The sequence below is a fragment of the Ischnura elegans genome, chromosome 5 (assembly GCF_921293095.1).
Source record: "Ischnura elegans chromosome 5, ioIscEleg1.1, whole genome shotgun sequence".
In the NCBI taxonomy this organism is placed as follows: domain Eukaryota; kingdom Metazoa; phylum Arthropoda; class Insecta; order Odonata; family Coenagrionidae; genus Ischnura; species Ischnura elegans.
This window is the reverse complement of record NC_060250.1, coordinates 86,933,136-86,950,696: the sequence shown is the minus strand read 5'-3', so window position 1 is coordinate 86,950,696 and position 17,561 is coordinate 86,933,136. Positions and strand designations below refer to the sequence as shown.

At 36.9% G+C, this 17,561-nt stretch overlaps 1 protein-coding gene across 4 annotated transcripts in view; it reads right to left on the bottom strand.

Annotated features, from left to right (window-relative positions):
* LOC124159198 (glycoprotein-N-acetylgalactosamine 3-beta-galactosyltransferase 1-like) overlaps positions 1–17,561 on the bottom strand; it is a 118,478-nt gene that overhangs the window by 38,037 nt on the left and 62,880 nt on the right. The window contains exon 1 of one of the 4 annotated variants that reach the window (XM_046534844.1): positions 13,257–13,514. The exons of the other annotated variants lie outside the window; for them this stretch is intronic. Coding sequence (XP_046390800.1) covers positions 13,257–13,269 — 13 coding nt within the window. The 5' untranslated portion in view covers positions 13,270–13,514. Of the gene's footprint in view, positions 1–13,256; positions 13,515–17,561 lie in introns of those variants that run through there. 4 annotated transcript variants of the gene reach the window in all.

Below are 17,561 nucleotides of genomic sequence, written 5' to 3'. Positions count from 1 at the left end.
GCATTTAAGGTGTAGTAAGGATGCGCTGGTTTTCCAAGACGTTTCGGCTGCCAGATCTATCGTCACCAGCTACGGGTTTCGATTACAACACTTATTTCCTGAACATAGTTATACACTTGAGAGTTTACATAAAGGAAGTTCCATTACCGTTGCGTAAAAAACTCGCTGATTACCTATTAATTCCTCTTATGTAATATTGTTCACCTGTACAGGCCGATACAGTTAACTTAGGAATAACAAAAAGATACAAACATTGGACAATGCCGGAGTAAGATACATCTTCAGTGGGAGTATTTATGGTTCATAAATACTCCTATTGAGCATGTAAGCCGAAATTATGCCATGATAAAGGGGATGAAACAGGACCATAGAAAAATGGTCAATTTATAAATTTTCAAACTCAAAATCTAGTCCTAAAATAACAATAATCATATGATTACACTTATACAAAGAATTAAAGTTTCGTGACAACTTAGTTACTGTTATTATATGTAACACCTAACAATTCAGTTACTGTATGCGTTAATATTCATTATAATTGGTCTATCTCGTTTCATATCGTGTCATTTTACAATGACCGTTAGAATCAAATATTGCATTATTCACATTGATAGTGATAGAGGCTTTTCTTGTAACGGGATACATTTACTGAATTATTGTACTATTTTTAATTTATCAATACATCTGCTATATAATTATGTATTATTATAGTATATGTTATTTATGTATTATGGTATTATTATATTCATTAGAATTTTTCTAGACATTTTATTTTCCAAATGACCTGCGGCTCTAAGACAATAAAGCTATTTTATTCTACTACTTTATGCACTGCATCTGCAATTTTCTCGAAGCTAAGCTCACGCCGAAAATCACGCCATGATGCCTTTTCATTGAGTTCATTAAGTAAACGCCCAGTCAAGACGATAGCAACCCAAAACAAACACCAATACACTTCACAATGTCCTTCGACCACGATAGGAACCTCAGGGATGCGGGCACTTGCAGCTGGCAAGCCATTGAGTAATACGTTTTGGCTGTTCACTACCAAGATGTCTTTGGACCCGCAGCATCTGAATCGACGCCAACTGGCTAGGCTAAAGGAATTGACCGTTTCAGTTTATACTTTGCTCTCGACGACATCTGAGAGACTGATGCACCGTCCTTTGTTTCGACTTCGATGCACTGTGAGTGGAATAGCATCAGCTAGAGATTGTGAGTCTAGTTAGAAATCGCTCTCCGCGGAAAGTAACTGATGTGAGCAGAAAGCAACCACTGACTATGAGTCACAATCTTATCTATGACGATGCTCATGAACCTCGACACAAAGCTGGAAGGTATAACAGTGGGAGTATCTGAGAGAGTTAAAGCAAACCCATAAGAGGCCCAATTATCTCCATTTCTGTGCTATAAGTTCACCACTACCGTGATTATTCCGCACATTTGACCAAAATGTCGCAAAATTTCCAAACTAACTCCCGGTCGTTTACAAAAAGAGGACAAGTTAGCTAGTAAAGAAGTATTTACGCCAAATTTCACAAAATAATGTCAAAGGAAATAAATTAGGCACGGCAATTTTCCAAAATCAATGTCGGTAATCGGCCCTAAGTCAAGGCAAGGTATAAAGCATCTCTTAGCTCGGTTCAATTTTCACACAATCCTTTCATCTACATTTAGTCCGACTGTAAAAACTAGAAAAAAAGCACTTCATGTAATCCATCATTGAATTTCTTCCACATTTTATTAATTATTTTTCCCTATTTTCACGAGTCTTTCATATTGCAAAAAAAGTGCCATTCGGTTTATCTAATACCTACTAAAACGGTCAACTTTCCAGTAATGCACCGACACCTTTCTTAGCTTATTTAAATACGAAAAACATATTGGTAAAAAATGTCAAAAATACGTTTTCCAACCTTCCGAAAATAAAGTATACATCTCCTAATCGGGAAGAAACGAGTTATTTAACAGCAAAGCAGAGAAAAATGGAATGCCAGCGCATGCTGGTGTTAACATGAATTGCAATACTGTGTGCACTTTGAGGGAAGTTGGGTTTGGTAGACGGTCAACAGAAACCTAACCCTCAATCGCGGAAAAGAAAAGTTTTTAGACGACTGAAAGCACGAACACTAAAAACAGACAATTACGCTACCATAGTAGAAAAATCCATATATAAAGGGGATTGGTGTACAAAAATCAAAACTAATTACACGGTGAATGGGGACAGATTAAGAAAATCAAGAAATCTTGTGGAAGAGAGCATTAAAATACATTATGCACGCATATTCGAGAGATAAATAGATAATGAACAACAGCTTCTTGAAACCAGCTAACGATTTTTCCGCGCTGTGAGCAGCAGCAAAAATATTTTATTTCTCAAGACTACAATCCCATTAGAAAGGTACCCCCATAATTACGTAATATTTTGCAGACGATGAATGAGAATTTTATTCGCCCTGACGTTCCGTGACTTGGGGAAAGGATTTAGACTTCTAGTGACGTCAAGAGAGACGCCACTAAGCCATAAAATCCACGCTCCGGGTAGCTCTGACATTAAACCCCTTACTTCAGAATGAGGGTCAAATAAAATAAGACACAACAACACTGTAAAAAGGTGTCCATTGTGAGAAAAAAGGTATACTATGCCAGGCTCAACTTAAATTTCCCTAGTGAACGACTCGCAGGGTCTTGAAGGTGGCATGCCAGTCCTGGAGAATAGTCTATCTAACCTTAACCGTCACGCAAATGTAATAATTTCCCAAAAAGTACTTCGAAGCTCAGAAGGCCGAGCGGGGAGTCATTTCAGGCGTTGCTTCGGGACGATTTGATGAAATGGGTAAAATTTCAAATGAAAAACATCCGCGTTAATTACCTATCACCTCCTTCGTACCGCCGCTAAAAAGTACAACATTTTTAAACCCGTCTTTCCGGAATTCAATTTAGATAAATAAAAAATTAGAGCCTAATAAAAAATTAAAGCTATTTTATCCTAAATTCACATTAATACCATGATCAAAGTTATAAAAGACATCACAACGTTAAACATGATCAATGATGGACACCGTAAGAACTAACAGAGAACATTAAAATAAGTATGGAAATTAAGATGAAAAATAAATAAGGAAAAGGGGTTAACGGTTATATTTCCCAACACGTTCATTACCTTTTAATTTAAATCCTTGATGATTCCTTAGCGTGAAAGTATCCCATAAAAACAGCAATAATTTATTTTTCTCGACTTTCATACCTTTAACCTATTACCTCAAACTTAGAGAAATTTTGGCTTTGAATGGAGTAACTCCAAAAAAGATAAAATTTATAACAGTACGAAATGACCAATAACACAACGGTGATAGTTTATTTGTCGTACCTTTCAATAGGGTAGTTTAGTTTCCTTCATCAAAGAAAACGAAATGCATTGATTGCGATTCGTTATCCACTATTAGTGTATTCATAAAATACAAATTATTTGGTTTTAGAAATCCCAGTTTAGACGAATGTTAATGGTCAATTTTAACCGCATTTGAAAAAGGTCAGATTGGCGCCCATGCGATGCCACTCCACGTGACGTCACAGGGACCTAGATGCCATACGAGTAGTTAGGAGTTTTAGATTGTCTTATCACCTATCCTAGGGATTACCAATGCATGCATGAGGCACAGAGTTCAGGGAAGCGTCTCTTAATAATCACCTATTAAAACTGGCTAAGGTCGGAAAGTTTTCCTCGTTTGATAAGGTATCAATAATCCTTATTTAAAGCAAGCGCTACCGGCTAGCAGGGTACTCTGCTACTTGCTAGCAGCCTGCATCGTAGTGGCGCTCATAGCCTCGCACCAAGGTGGCCTCACACGTCGGCAGCCGTAACCCGAATGACGGGCTTTTCCCAGCATTCATACTTAACCGTCGCGTTTTCGCGCGCTTGAAAATTTTCACTTTTCATTTAATCGCGAAAAATAGATACAGTAATTTAAATATCTAAAATCGTGAAATGCGTATTCGAAGAGTAATAATCTTTCGATTTAGGCAATAAAAAAATAATAGGAAACCACCCTATTTTTGCTGTAAACAACTAATTGCTACCTAAATTTTGAATGCTCATAAACACCGAAAGGAAGAATTTATATGACCATCGAGAAGCTCCATCCTTTATGAAAATAAAGCCTGATCTACGCGGGGTATGCACTTACACTATCTATCGTACGTGCTAGAGAGCATTTCAAATCGCGTCGTGTAAAGCGGTAAACTGCTAGAATGCATGCATGAAATCGAGATGGCAAAATGGCAAAAAAGTTTTCTAATTTTCATCTAATTTTCCGTCATCTAATTTTCAAATTTCATTCATGCATTCGCACAAGGGGACCCGATTGTTCAATTACATTCCCCTTGTAAAACATCCTTAAGAAAGGAAAGAAGGATCGCTCACTGCATTGCTGTTGCACTCCCAAACTACCTGTAATAGCTGACACCGGGGGCTATTTCAGCCGTAATAGGATATAACGTAACGCCTCGCGAACATCTTTCATGAGGTTTTCAACTTATTCATGGTTGGCTTCTCTCGGGGGATGAAAGAATCTGAATGACTCTCCCTTCCTCGCTTATGCCAGCCATAAATTCAATCAAAAGGGCCACGGCCCGCGCCGAGAGCATCCTTTGAAAAAAAAACACAATGGCTCACACCATTTCTCCACACACACCATCACACCATCTCTCTTTATCTCCTCACCCTTCCAGAAATATACCTTTTATGCCAACACTTTAGAACTTTCTTTGTATTTTTCTCACCCCTGGCCCAAAATCCTTTCTACACTAATCGATTTTTCATAAACGGTGACGCCAACCATCAAAAATCATTGATTAATCATAAGTCAACGAACGGGACGGGTGAATACACATGAACAAAATTTATGAGGAGGCAAACATATTTCACCCTTTTCAACTTGAAGGCATTTTGGTACCTTAGTCGTATTTATATTAATAAAATTATTTTGTAAGCATACGATTCCATTAAGACCTACCTAAAAAATCTGCCACAAATTTCGGTGAAAAATAAAACTCATAATTAGGGATGTGCGAGAAGTGCTTTTTGATCCCGAGTCGAATCTCGAGTCGAGTTGAAAACTACTCGCGAGTATCGAGTCGAGTCTGGTGATTCCTGAATCTGGCATTTTATGAAGATGTATGCATCCACTTTTTCCCATTTTTCCAATTCCCTCATTAATTTTATCTTCTGAATGCTTAGCTTGATGTAAAAGGAAAAGGTAATGAGAACTCTTGATGGTGATTGTGTTATTACCAGGAGATAATGAAAATTAACGTGTCTTAAACAATTCCGTGAGTACAATTGAAATGAACTAACCTCTAGTAATATGTTGTCAATTTTATTTATAAATGTATCCAAACTGCTAGAAATAGCCCTAAAAAAGCATTTGCTCCGCAGTAATAAAGATTGTATACGTAAGTGAATCATGTAATATCTGATCTTTTCCAATTCTCAATAAGAAAAGTCAAATGTTCTACATGATTAGGTAGCAGGTTTTGACGTCTCCATGTTACAGTATTACAGTAACTGCAGGAAATTGTCTTTCGCTACCCGAGTGGCTGGAAAAGTACTTTCTTGACAAAGTTTCTATACTTGATAACTAGAAATTTTTACTAAAAACTATGCCACCGATTTTTAAGGATATTGAATCTTCATGGAATTTAATTGGACGATGCGAACGAACTATAGAACTTAGCTTTAGCCATATGGACCAACATTTTTTTTCTTAAGTTCTCATTTTGTTTAATCAACCTTAACAACTCTTGTTTTGTTAGTTCGAGAAGGAAACAAAATGCAGCAAAGTAATAAACGAAAATTAAAAAAGTTACGTGTTTATTCCAAGAAATCTAAACAATTTTTACGTATTCGCCCAGCGTTTGAGTAGAGAAAGTGGGGTAGGGTACAAAAGTATCGCATAGTAAATTATGACTGACGCAGAGGTTCACTCCGATTATTCCGAATACGCCGCCGGGTCGGAAGACGGTCGGCCGCCGCGTCTGACGGAAAGTTTTTTGGTACCGACGCGACGTCGACTACTGACTGCTACGTATACAGCAAGCTGAAACTTCAGGGCATTAGAAGGACTTATTGACTTTAACAACGATATTATTAGATGGGTTTCATGAAAGCGCCTCCTATCGGCAGATTTATGAACTCACTGGCCTCGACAGCTCTGCAACCGAAACTACTCGGCTCGACTCGAATTTTCGAGTACTCGCACATCCCTAATCTTAATTATATCTACCCTGATTAACCTCGAAACTGATAACCTCGAACAAAATATATGGAACAGGTAAAGAAGAATGTAAAATATGAGAAATACGAAGGTGTGAAAAGATTAGCTGATAGGAATCTTAAATGGAGAGCTGCGTCAAGCCTATCTTAGGATTATTGACCCGCGATGATGATTAAATTATAACTACACTAAGGATAGGATTAATTGATGAAATTCAGCTTCATTATAACTAAATATATAAAGCTACACTGAAATATACCGAATCTTGGTGGATGGAGTAGAGAGCGATGTCTGTAGAGTAATAATTAAGATTCCATGGAAAGTTTGAACAAATATTATTAAAATCACTCTTTCGGGAGATGGCCTGATAAAATTTTAAGGTACTAAAAACTGCATAATTTGGCAAAAATCCTCACAGTCAAACACTGATCCAGGGTAAACTCGACCCCGCATGCCTGAGGTGATACGGAGAAAATTTCATCTAATCACAACAAAGACTTCCTAAATCCAAAATAGAAGTCACTTTATTATGAAAAGCTAACATTCCATTTGAGCACGGCAAAGTTCATTTACGTCCCACTGGGAACGATTCGAGGTTATATCCATGAGCGAGCAAATAATTAAAATTTTCGAGTTAAATTTCCGAAATCGAGAATCCAATATTCCACGACCACCAGATGAGCTAATTGCTCGCCGTTCTACTTTTGGCAAAAATTGAAATATCTCATGGGATCAAAACTGAGGGCGTTGTCGAACATGCAGTTTTGCCAATTCTCTCCATGCCGTTTATCCATTCGTGTTTATCGAATTCAACCATTTTAGTGAGAAAATAACGCCTCGAGGGAAATCAGAAAACGGGTGGATATTCACCAGTTTTGCAAACGTTAAAGATTTTAATTATGTTAGGATGACGGACGATTTTTTCCAAAATATACAAATATGGCATTTATCAAGCGTAAATTTGGTTTATGAAGTATCATGAGGAGATCATGCCATTTTTTTTAATAAAACGAAGAGTTTAGGTAAATTTCCAATTTATTCATGGTAATAATCGTTTCGACACGAAAATGTCATGGTACTAGCGGCACCCGGAATAAAAAAATGAACCATTAGAAGTTAAATTCTTTACTTATTATCAGTAGAGCCTGGGACCTTTAACAAAAGGATTCAATCGAAACAGAAATATGTATTGGGGAACCTTCCAGTATCAGTCATGGGAAGGAAAATGAAGCTTCCGATTATGAAATCTTACCTTAATTTGTATTAATAATAAAACGTTATTGTACTTTTCCACACGATTTAATTAATACGACCGGTTTCGTCGCAGAGGCGACATCATCAGGTACAGAATCCGTTATAATAACAGTTATTTTGTTCTTATTTATCTGGTTGCTATTACGTTGGTAGGGGAGGGTTCCAACGCAACCCTCCCCTACCAACGTAATAGCAACCAGATAAACAAGAAAGGCCTGGTTACACGGTACATGAGAATGTACAAGAAAATGTGAGAATGTCTGAATCTCAGAATGAACGCGAAAATGCACCGTGTAACCACGCAAAATGTAAGAATGTATGAATTTATGAACGCCTGCTCTAATTTCATTCAGACAATCATACAATTTGAACTCAGAGTCACCTGGTGGCAGAATACGAAAACGACACATTCATTTCATCTGGCTTGTATAGGCGACTTCTTTGTTTACGTACGGCCCCGATAGTTATTTCGATTTGATATGATCTTGCTTGACTTGGATATCTCACTGATTGGATATAGGTAGCGAAAGAATGGAACACAAGAAAAGGGGATGGGTAAAATGAAGGATCAGAAAAAGGCGCTGAATGTATGAACCGCGAGGATTGTTCAAGATTGAGATCCAAATGATCGTTAAAAGGTCATAAAAATCATGTGATAGGCAAAGAAATAAGATTCAAGTACTATTTACGCTTTATTTACTCAAGTTCCTGTTTTTGAATCGAGACCGACTGCAAAGCGAGTCGAAATTTTAGGTGTTGCGTTGACATGCAGCGAACGTTATGGGCATCACAGTAATAAATATTGAATTTACCTTGCCAAAAGCCTCATATTTCTCGTATATTCCTGTAGCGTGCGCCGATTCACAGGAGAAGGATGGAGAGAAATCACGACACACTCGCTTTCAAATCTAAAATTCAACTGCCTTTATTATGTCCTGTTTATTATATCACAAGGCTTAAGGGCACGAGAAATTTTGAAAATGTGCTTTTATTATGGAACACTACTATCCAACAAAATATTAACGATATCGGCGAAAGACACTTTGAGAATATTCCTTGTTAGGGGCTCCTTGTGACGAGAGGCCGGCCGCCCATTACATTCCTTATTTTTCACCGTGGTTTAATCGTAATCAGTATTTATTCTCGTAAACAGCCACTTTCCTTATAATTTGATCCTACAATGGGTAGAATGATAGATACATTTATAGAGTTGTTTACAAAGTGAAATAAGTAACTTGATAAAATCCTGCGGTAACCCTGATTTAATAGTGTACTTACGTTGAGGATAACCCGTTGGCAATATAGATAATGTATATGACTCCATTCTGTGGGTCATCAACCACTCATTACTCTTATTTTTGTCCCTTCGAACACAAGCAAAAAACTTCTCCGGCGAGTAAATAGAGGTACTAGACGTCGGGGCACTTTGTATGGTTTTATGGGATACACTATTTATATGGTTTTCACACGTTTTTCTATTGAAGGTCCATGCTACAATATACTTACTGCATTAAGCAAATGATGTAGGTGTGTAACGTAGATCACAATCTGCAATCAACTTATTTTAATTTAATCTTTCCAAAGCCCCCCAAACAATCGCCTTTATTTATTTCAACAACGCCTTGGCAACCCAATATATTCACAATCCGAAGTTTGACGTTAAAGCAGCAATCATATTCGCCAAATTTGCGTTTGAGTCCCTAAATAGACAGTTTTTCTATCCACTTCCTCAGTCTGTCATCAGTGGATTCCAGGCCGTGATGTAACGCGCGCACGCTCCGTCACGTGTTTTCAAACAGTCGATGAAGATTATTTTTAAAGACTCATATCTCAGCTATAAAACATTATTCATCCGCGAAATTTTCGGCAAGTACATTTGAGGTAAGTGTTTTATTATTCTAGTACTTTTAAAAAAGTTTGCATGCTCCCCATTGGTTTATATTTGAAGTTGAAATAATTTGTTGCGCATTAAAAAATGTACGAAAAAATGTCCGAAAAAATGTACCGTGTAACCACCTACTCGTGGATCTTGTCCATGAGAATGTACAAGAATCTGTTCAGAAAACCATTCAGAAAAATGTACAGATTCTTGTACATTCTAATGTACCGTGTAACCAGGCCTTTATAACGGATTCTGTACCTGATGATGTCGCCTCTGCGACGAAACCGGTCGTATTAATTAAATCGTGTGGAAAAGTACAATAACGTTTTATTATTAAGAATGGATTTTCAAAAAGTAAAGCCAGAAACAATCAAGTTTATTAATTTGTATTGCTTAATCAAATGAAGGAATACATCAGGATTCATACCCAATATCCATTTTCAGTTTCCCTGACGTTTTCTCCATTTACAATCCATTTTTTTATTTACTTTATACCAATGGTAGTCGCATATAACGATAAAAGGAATAAAAATACAATAAAGAAGATTTAAAAAACACGCTTTATTCAAAAATAGTAAAAATGCACTGAAGAGGGGAAAAAAGTTTTTCATCCATCGGAGAATAAAGCGTGGACAATAATTACATTTTTAGCAATGAGTGTAGAAGAGCCTGATGGGTGAGTTAGGATTGACACGCAATATATAAATAGGTAAACCTAATCAGCACCCACACTTCGATCTCCGAGCGATGAAAAACCTATTTTTTACGTTTTAGAGCGTTTTAAACTGTTTTAGTAAACAGCGGGTTCGGTAAATCTTTTTTACTTGATTTTTATTTTCTTCTTTCTACTGATGAATCATGTCATCGATTAAACCAGAATTGATAAAGAAATCTTTGCCAAAAAAATATAACTATTGATATCTATTGAACAAATGGTAAACTATATTTGCATATGAAAATTTAGTTAAGCACAATGGAACAAAATTTCAAATGTCTGACTTTTGAATACTGTATTGTCATCAGAAACAAACATATATGCAAAATTTTAAGCCAATACGACAATGGGAAGGGGGTTAAAAATCAATTACAATATTCCATCGATGAAAAAGACAAACAGACGAAGTAAGAAACAGCGTTTAAAAATGCAGCAAGATACATTGCCCAGGGATTCGCCTCACTACTTAGGCGTGTGACGGGGATATTAGGACGTCAGCCCTATACAAAAAAATAAAAAAGAAATTGTGCTTTGGAGCAATTTGACAACAGAGTCTCACCTAACATTTATAAAAGTTATTTATTGTCCAAGAGGAAAACAAATCTCATACCGATCCGTTCGGCAAAAAATCTCTCTCATTTTATTGTTTCAGTCGGATTTAGAAGCATAACGACGTTCTGATATGATGTCTCTTTGCCATTCTGAAAAATATCTATTCTTAAGAGATCAAGAAATGATAGACTAGCACGTAGCCTCCGAGTTTCTAGTGGCTCCCGGACTTATCTCCCATCAGTGTTTGGCGAATCACATGGGTCTCCTGTGTATTGAATAACGTTCACGGATTCATTCTGAACCGAAAGGAAAAATTATTCAGGGACAAAAAGTCAAGTAGCGTCATGTCGGCGCTAACCCGTGCTGCCCTGCCAGGACGGCAAAAAAGTACCCACTCCGCCACTCTGACGCAACAATGCTCCGCGCATTCAACCACGATTTTTTTTGTTGCGCCTCTGTAATTTTTCCCTGACATCTCCTCATTATCCTGAATTCCTGTCCGATGTTGATTTCCCTGGCCGGTATAAATATGTGAAAGCATATAAACTCAGGAGCAAATTCAAGGTCTATCATTAGATAACAATAACCCGCAACTTTACAACTCTTTTAGGCAGTTTTGAAATAACTACAACCACGTGACGGAATATACCCATGCATGCACGGGGTTTTCTAACATTCTTAAGGACCTGGGAATTATTTTTTTATATTTTTCTTGTAATGTAAACGACATTGTGATAGGATAACTCCAGAAAGAAATTTTTACTTGAGTTTACTGTATACGAATTCTTTACGTTAAGACGTTCATTATAAAATTTCACACAAGGAAGTCATCATCATGAGATAAGTTGAGAGCTACTATTTTTCACTTAATGACAATGTATAGCATAACTCACATATTTTTATCTATTTTTCCCGAGAGTGTGTTTCTTTTTAAGTATTTTTTTCAGTGAAAGTGACTTACTATTGTATTACTATTACGTGCAACACGCATCATTTATCGACGAATTTCTATGCATTTTTTTTCTGCCCATCTCTTCATTTCAATAATGCAAATACCCCGTCAGATTCCATAAAAACACACAGCAGGTAGTATAATAAAAAAACTTAAATTATAAAAAATAATGCATTCCATCCCTCTGCATAGCAACTTTTTCCGAGTCAATATGGTTCTAAACCAATTTCTCATACAAAATACGCAATAGCATTCACATAATGATATTTTGCCATGGAAGCTACACTAAGTCGAAGAAATAATAATAATAATAATAATAATAAACGTCTTTATTGAGCGAGATTGGGACTAGAGAGTCCCATCTTCCATCTAACCCCTAAATCAACACATTTAACATAATGTTATCTCTCTTAGTGCGAGAATATCAAAAATAGTCTTTACCATGATGCAATTTCCAGATGAGATAACGAGCTTCGAGGCAACAAATAAAAAAAATAATCGATTGAGTTTGCTGCGACCAGGTATCTCCCTATTAGTAGCTTGGAAATCAATTCGTATTTTTTAAGCCGCAAAAAGGGCAAATTCATTGGTCACCTGAGCCATAATGCGCCGTTAATTATAGGAAACAACGGTTTAACAAAGCCATAAAAATACCAATTCCAACCAGACAAAATACGAGATCATAATCTTTCCAAACGATTTTTCCATAACCCGTTTGGAGCAACGATGGAAAAAAATATCATTTAAATCAGGAACTGGTGCAGAAAATACAATCAAAAATCATAGCATAAATACCAGGTATTAACAAAAGTACAAAATAATAAAACTGGGTCATACGATATTATAAAAAATTGATAAATGGGACAAAAGATGACAAAGCGGCCTATCGGCCAAGCGAAATTGAAATTCACTCTGAATAAAACCAAGAACATAAAAAGCATAGACATACAGTCAGTTATTGAGCCTGCTAGACATGTGTAATACCAGCAGGTATAACATATGTCTAGAAATTACTCCTCAAATGTTCGTTTTTATGCAACTCATGACGTAAAATATAAGTTTGATGGTGAAAATATAGCCGTTACGACCTTAATACGATACACTCTAGGGAAAAAGAAGGATGAAAGAATTTTTGCCGCGAGTTATTGGACCGATTTTTTCAAATCCGACAGATGCATCCGATAAACTAAATACAAGCAAACACCTTTTGTTACTTATAAACAGTAAAAAAGGTAAATTTCGTATTTTTCTTCAAAATTGAATTAACACGGTAAAAAGTCACTATTAAATGAATTGCAACGGCCTTTGTTATAAAATAAATGGGGAACAAAATGAATTCAATAATTTCAAAAGTATTAACAGTTAATTTCTTTTAATGACGCAATTAGATTATTAACATCGATCAAGTAAGAAGGATGTGCGGTCATATCATGATTATATTACAGAGCATATAGCCCTTAGAGAGGCCAATGAGAGAAGTTTTTTTCCGAGTGAGTAATCTTCAACAAGAAGATCCCCTAGATTCTCGGCAGTCTGGCCAAACATGGGAAGCACCATTGCAACTAAATGATTCATCCCACAGCGAAATTCCGACGTGCGATTTAATTATGATACCAAATAACTTACCCTTAGTTGCCATGTTTCAAAAAGTGATTCCACGTGTTCCAGATAACTGAGGAGAGGTGATACAGGATAGAACACCACTTTCAGACTAATGGCACCTGAGGAGGTTATTTTAGATTTCCCTTATCGATTTAGGGCTAAAGGATAATTTTTAAAGATGATTAACCTAACATCGCGGTGAGGTATTGATTTCGCGTCGCAAAACTTTAGTAAAATTAACTTCCAACAGTGATCACCATTGCAAAAATAAAGCTGATGTGTCTTCCATCTTCATTGGACGTCATGAGAAGAGTAATGGAAAATGAAAAACAGAATAGAAGTGCCAAGACAGCGATAATATTTAGTAGTTTGCCACAGCCAATCCTGGTAGCAGGAACACCAAAGATAGGAAAGGCACAGAAACTTCGCATAGGCACGTTCGAAAGACACACGAGGCCTCACGTCACGCTAGACTGATATATACCGAAGAACGTCAACCACGAAAACCAGGAATTTCTGCTTTCGATATGCCCTTCATTTGACTCAACTAACAAATTATATACAAAAATAACATCAAATTAAAAGTGCAGCGTAATACGATTAAGACCGTAACTTTAAGAGGAAGCCTTCTACAGAACTTCTACAGCCAGCTGGAATGCCATTGATAACGGTAAAGAACCTGACTGGTCTACATATTTATAAGCCGATTTCATTGTAACATAAAAAATAAATCAAAAAGATTTCTCATACCGCTACACTAAACGCATGAATGAATTTAACGTACAAACGTATTTTGCCCGGCCAATAATGATTTTTAACAAACGAGATACCACACGCTTAATTCAACAACGCACAGTTATAAAAATAAAAAATTTGAAGAAAATTCAACTATATCCTAGAATCAACCGTGAAAATTCAATGTTGAAGTTTAAAGTATCACCATTTCTTAGGCTAAAAAGCGAACTTCTTTTGTAACTGTATGAATATATGTCAACTCTGAAGAGTTATTTGTTGACTGTGGGGTTTCAGATACTCCATGCTTTTCTTATGTACACTGACGATAAATCAAGGCTCTTAGGGCTGTTCTGATCGAAAAACTATAAAAACTCCGACTATTTCCTGAAATACGCTCGGAACGGGTACAATTGCAACGAGGATACATAGTTAAAGGAAATCGCAGAGATTTTAAGAAATTCATTCACTGATATAATAATTGCTTTAGAGCTCAATGTCTTTCACCTTAATAAGTACCTCAGCATTCCATATCGGTCGAGTGCGCTTCAAACGAAAAACATACATTAAGTAACCAAGTAAAACGAATAACATAAGTTACAGGCGGGCATCAATTTTTAGCAAGAGAAATTGATAATACCAACACTAAAGTGAATAGCACTGCAACTGTTTTATTTGCTATTGTTCGTTCCTAATTGCCTTCCATTTCTGACTTTCAATGGACTTTCAAATGACCTCTCTAAGCGCTGTATTATTCGTTAAAGCATCTTAATTCGACGCATTCACGGCATTAAATGACCCATGCAACCGCGCGGTCATTACCAATTCTAATTTAAATAACACAAATACTAATTTCCAAAACAAATATTTTTTTAGTGTATAATGAAGCCAATTAACGTCGAAAGTTTTGTTCGCGAATCGGAAGCAGAAGCAACACATTGTTACCACCAATTTATTCCAACAAGGTTATGTTCGGGAGCATCAAGAGGACAATTTTTTTCAAAAATTCAACAAGGCTCACTTCTGCTCAGCATCGCTGAGCATACTCAAAGGACCTTCATCCTGCCCCCTCAAGTGAATATGAACACTGTTAACTCCCTCATTTCAAATAGTAATTACCCCTGACGTCCGTCTTTACAGCTCTATGCACAGCAGGCATCGTTAATCTCATTAATTTGTGCGACGTGACTTGGAAGCTATTCCTCATTAATCAAAACGCAGCGTTCCCCAACACAAAACCAAGTATCCTAATCAACCTTTAAGGCATATAATTGCAATATTTATCGAAATAAATTGATTAAAACTCACCCAAATTAAAACGAAGAGCATGTCGCGACATAGAGATATATTAAACCTCGTATTCAATTAACTTGAGACTTCTCTCATCGTTTTAACGCTAAAAGAATAATTTTCAAAGATGATTAACTTAACGTCATAGAGCGGCAGTGATTTCGCGTCGCAAAACTTGATTTGAATTAACATCCAGCAGTGATCATCGTTGCGAAAATAAAGTTGATGCGTCTTCCATCTTCACGGAAAGCCCTTAATGATTATTAAAAACATATTTTTCAACTTTCTGAAACCATTAAAATGCACACGTAAAACGGGTACTGAAGAAACATAATTACTGTAATCACAAAATAAAATATTTTCACTTTCAAATTCGAATCCTGGCGAAGTAACCCTAAGATAATGTTCTAATTATCCCAGGAAATAAGTATTATTCCCCACAACTATGAAAAAAACTTTTACATATATATTAGACCATTTCTGAAGATAAGAAAACGAACACCTCTCGACTTGAGTTATTCACTTCCAATTCCATAGTAACCGCGGATACTACGCGGACGCGGAAAGCTTTCTTCGCAAAGATGACGACACTGTGAAGGTAGTTTCACGCTAGTTCTAACACATGAGCATGCGACATTAAAGAGAGCATTCGCTTTAAAGCGGACGACGCCACGAGGACGTCATATCTCAGTCGACTATTTCTGGGTAGGTATAGTTTACCGAAGGTCACCTGTTTGCCTCCGCTGCCCCCATAGGATCCCCAACTACCAACACACGCAAGAAATACGGCAGTGAAAACGGAAAGTATTCTCTCGCGACAGAAAAAAAATACACATACTGATCACCGGAACGGAAGTAAAAAATGGTAGTGAGACATGAAGTAAGAACTTTCCATTCACGTACATTCTACTGAAACACAGTTAACATGGCGCGAAAAAAAAGGGACGCGATTCGGGAAACACTGCTGCGCGAGAACAGAAAACCTCATACACACCATTTACAAGTCTTCGGCAGAGATGGATTTAGGGGATGTTGTTAGGGACAAGAGAGCCCTGAACAACCAGCGTGTAGAGAAGGAGATTGTCAGCTATATTGGGTAGTATTAGTTTATACTTGGTTTAGCGAATGTTTTAATGCAGGAAGAGAAAGTTTAGTTCAGTTTGTTGAAAGAGCCAAGATCGTCAGTCATTTCCGTGGACAAGTAAAAAGAGGTAACTCTGCAATTACAATTACGGCTATAAGATACAAGCTCGATGTAGTAAGGACAGTGTCCTAACCTAATGTCAAGCCCAGCTATAAATTAATTTAGAGGAAATCATCATTTCCATGGACGTCACGTCCGTGGACATCATGCCCGTGAACTCTGCAGTCCACGGACATGACAGCTGGTAACTTGCTTGAACAATAGAGAACGGGCTTCTTTCAGAGTGGCTCAGGGGCCATCATTTTAGAACCACTCCATATTTCCATGTCTGACGGCAAAGATAAAATACTGCAATGATAACTTGAACGGATAGGTATAGGAATATATTTGAACGGTCAAACGGAAAGGTACAGGAATAAGTTTTCCTCGCGGACAATAAAAGACTTAAAAGAGTTTTAAAAGATTGATTGGTTCCCAACATATATAAGCCATTCTTAAGATAGAATCATCTTCTTGAAGCATAATATCACAACTGTTCTCCCTCCAACATAAAATCCACTGCACACGGGTGGTGTCCAGACACCCCCGATACGCGCCCATTGAAGCGGTTTGCGAGGTATCATATAAATGTAGCCGTGGAACGTATATTATGAAATTGGGATTAACTTGAAGGAAAATTTATTATGTTCACGTAATTTTAAAAACATAATTTATCGGTTGTTCAGCACCGTGGTAATTACAGATCACGTCCTGGGGGGATCTATCTCGATGGAGGAGCAAATCTATCTGTATCATTGCACGTTACCAGATATAGAATATACCAACCTAATATTAAAAAAGTAGTTAAGAAGGAATCAAGCATTTTGCGTTCCGAGTGGAGGGAGGATTTTGTATTGTAAACAGGCAGCTGCGGGCGCACGTCAAGAGCTTGATTAGTTGTCCCCGCTAACTAAATAAATATTCTGATTCGCTATTTTTTAATCCATCATAAAATTTCTAAAATCACCTTTCTCCTGTAATTGGGTATTTTTCACGGTAATATATACGATAAAAAGTAGTGCATCAAAATACAATATTATTATGAATGGCATTAGAACACGTGCTAATTTCTCATTCCTTCATCCAAAAATTCGGGCAAGTGTTCCAATATTTTACTCTGAAAA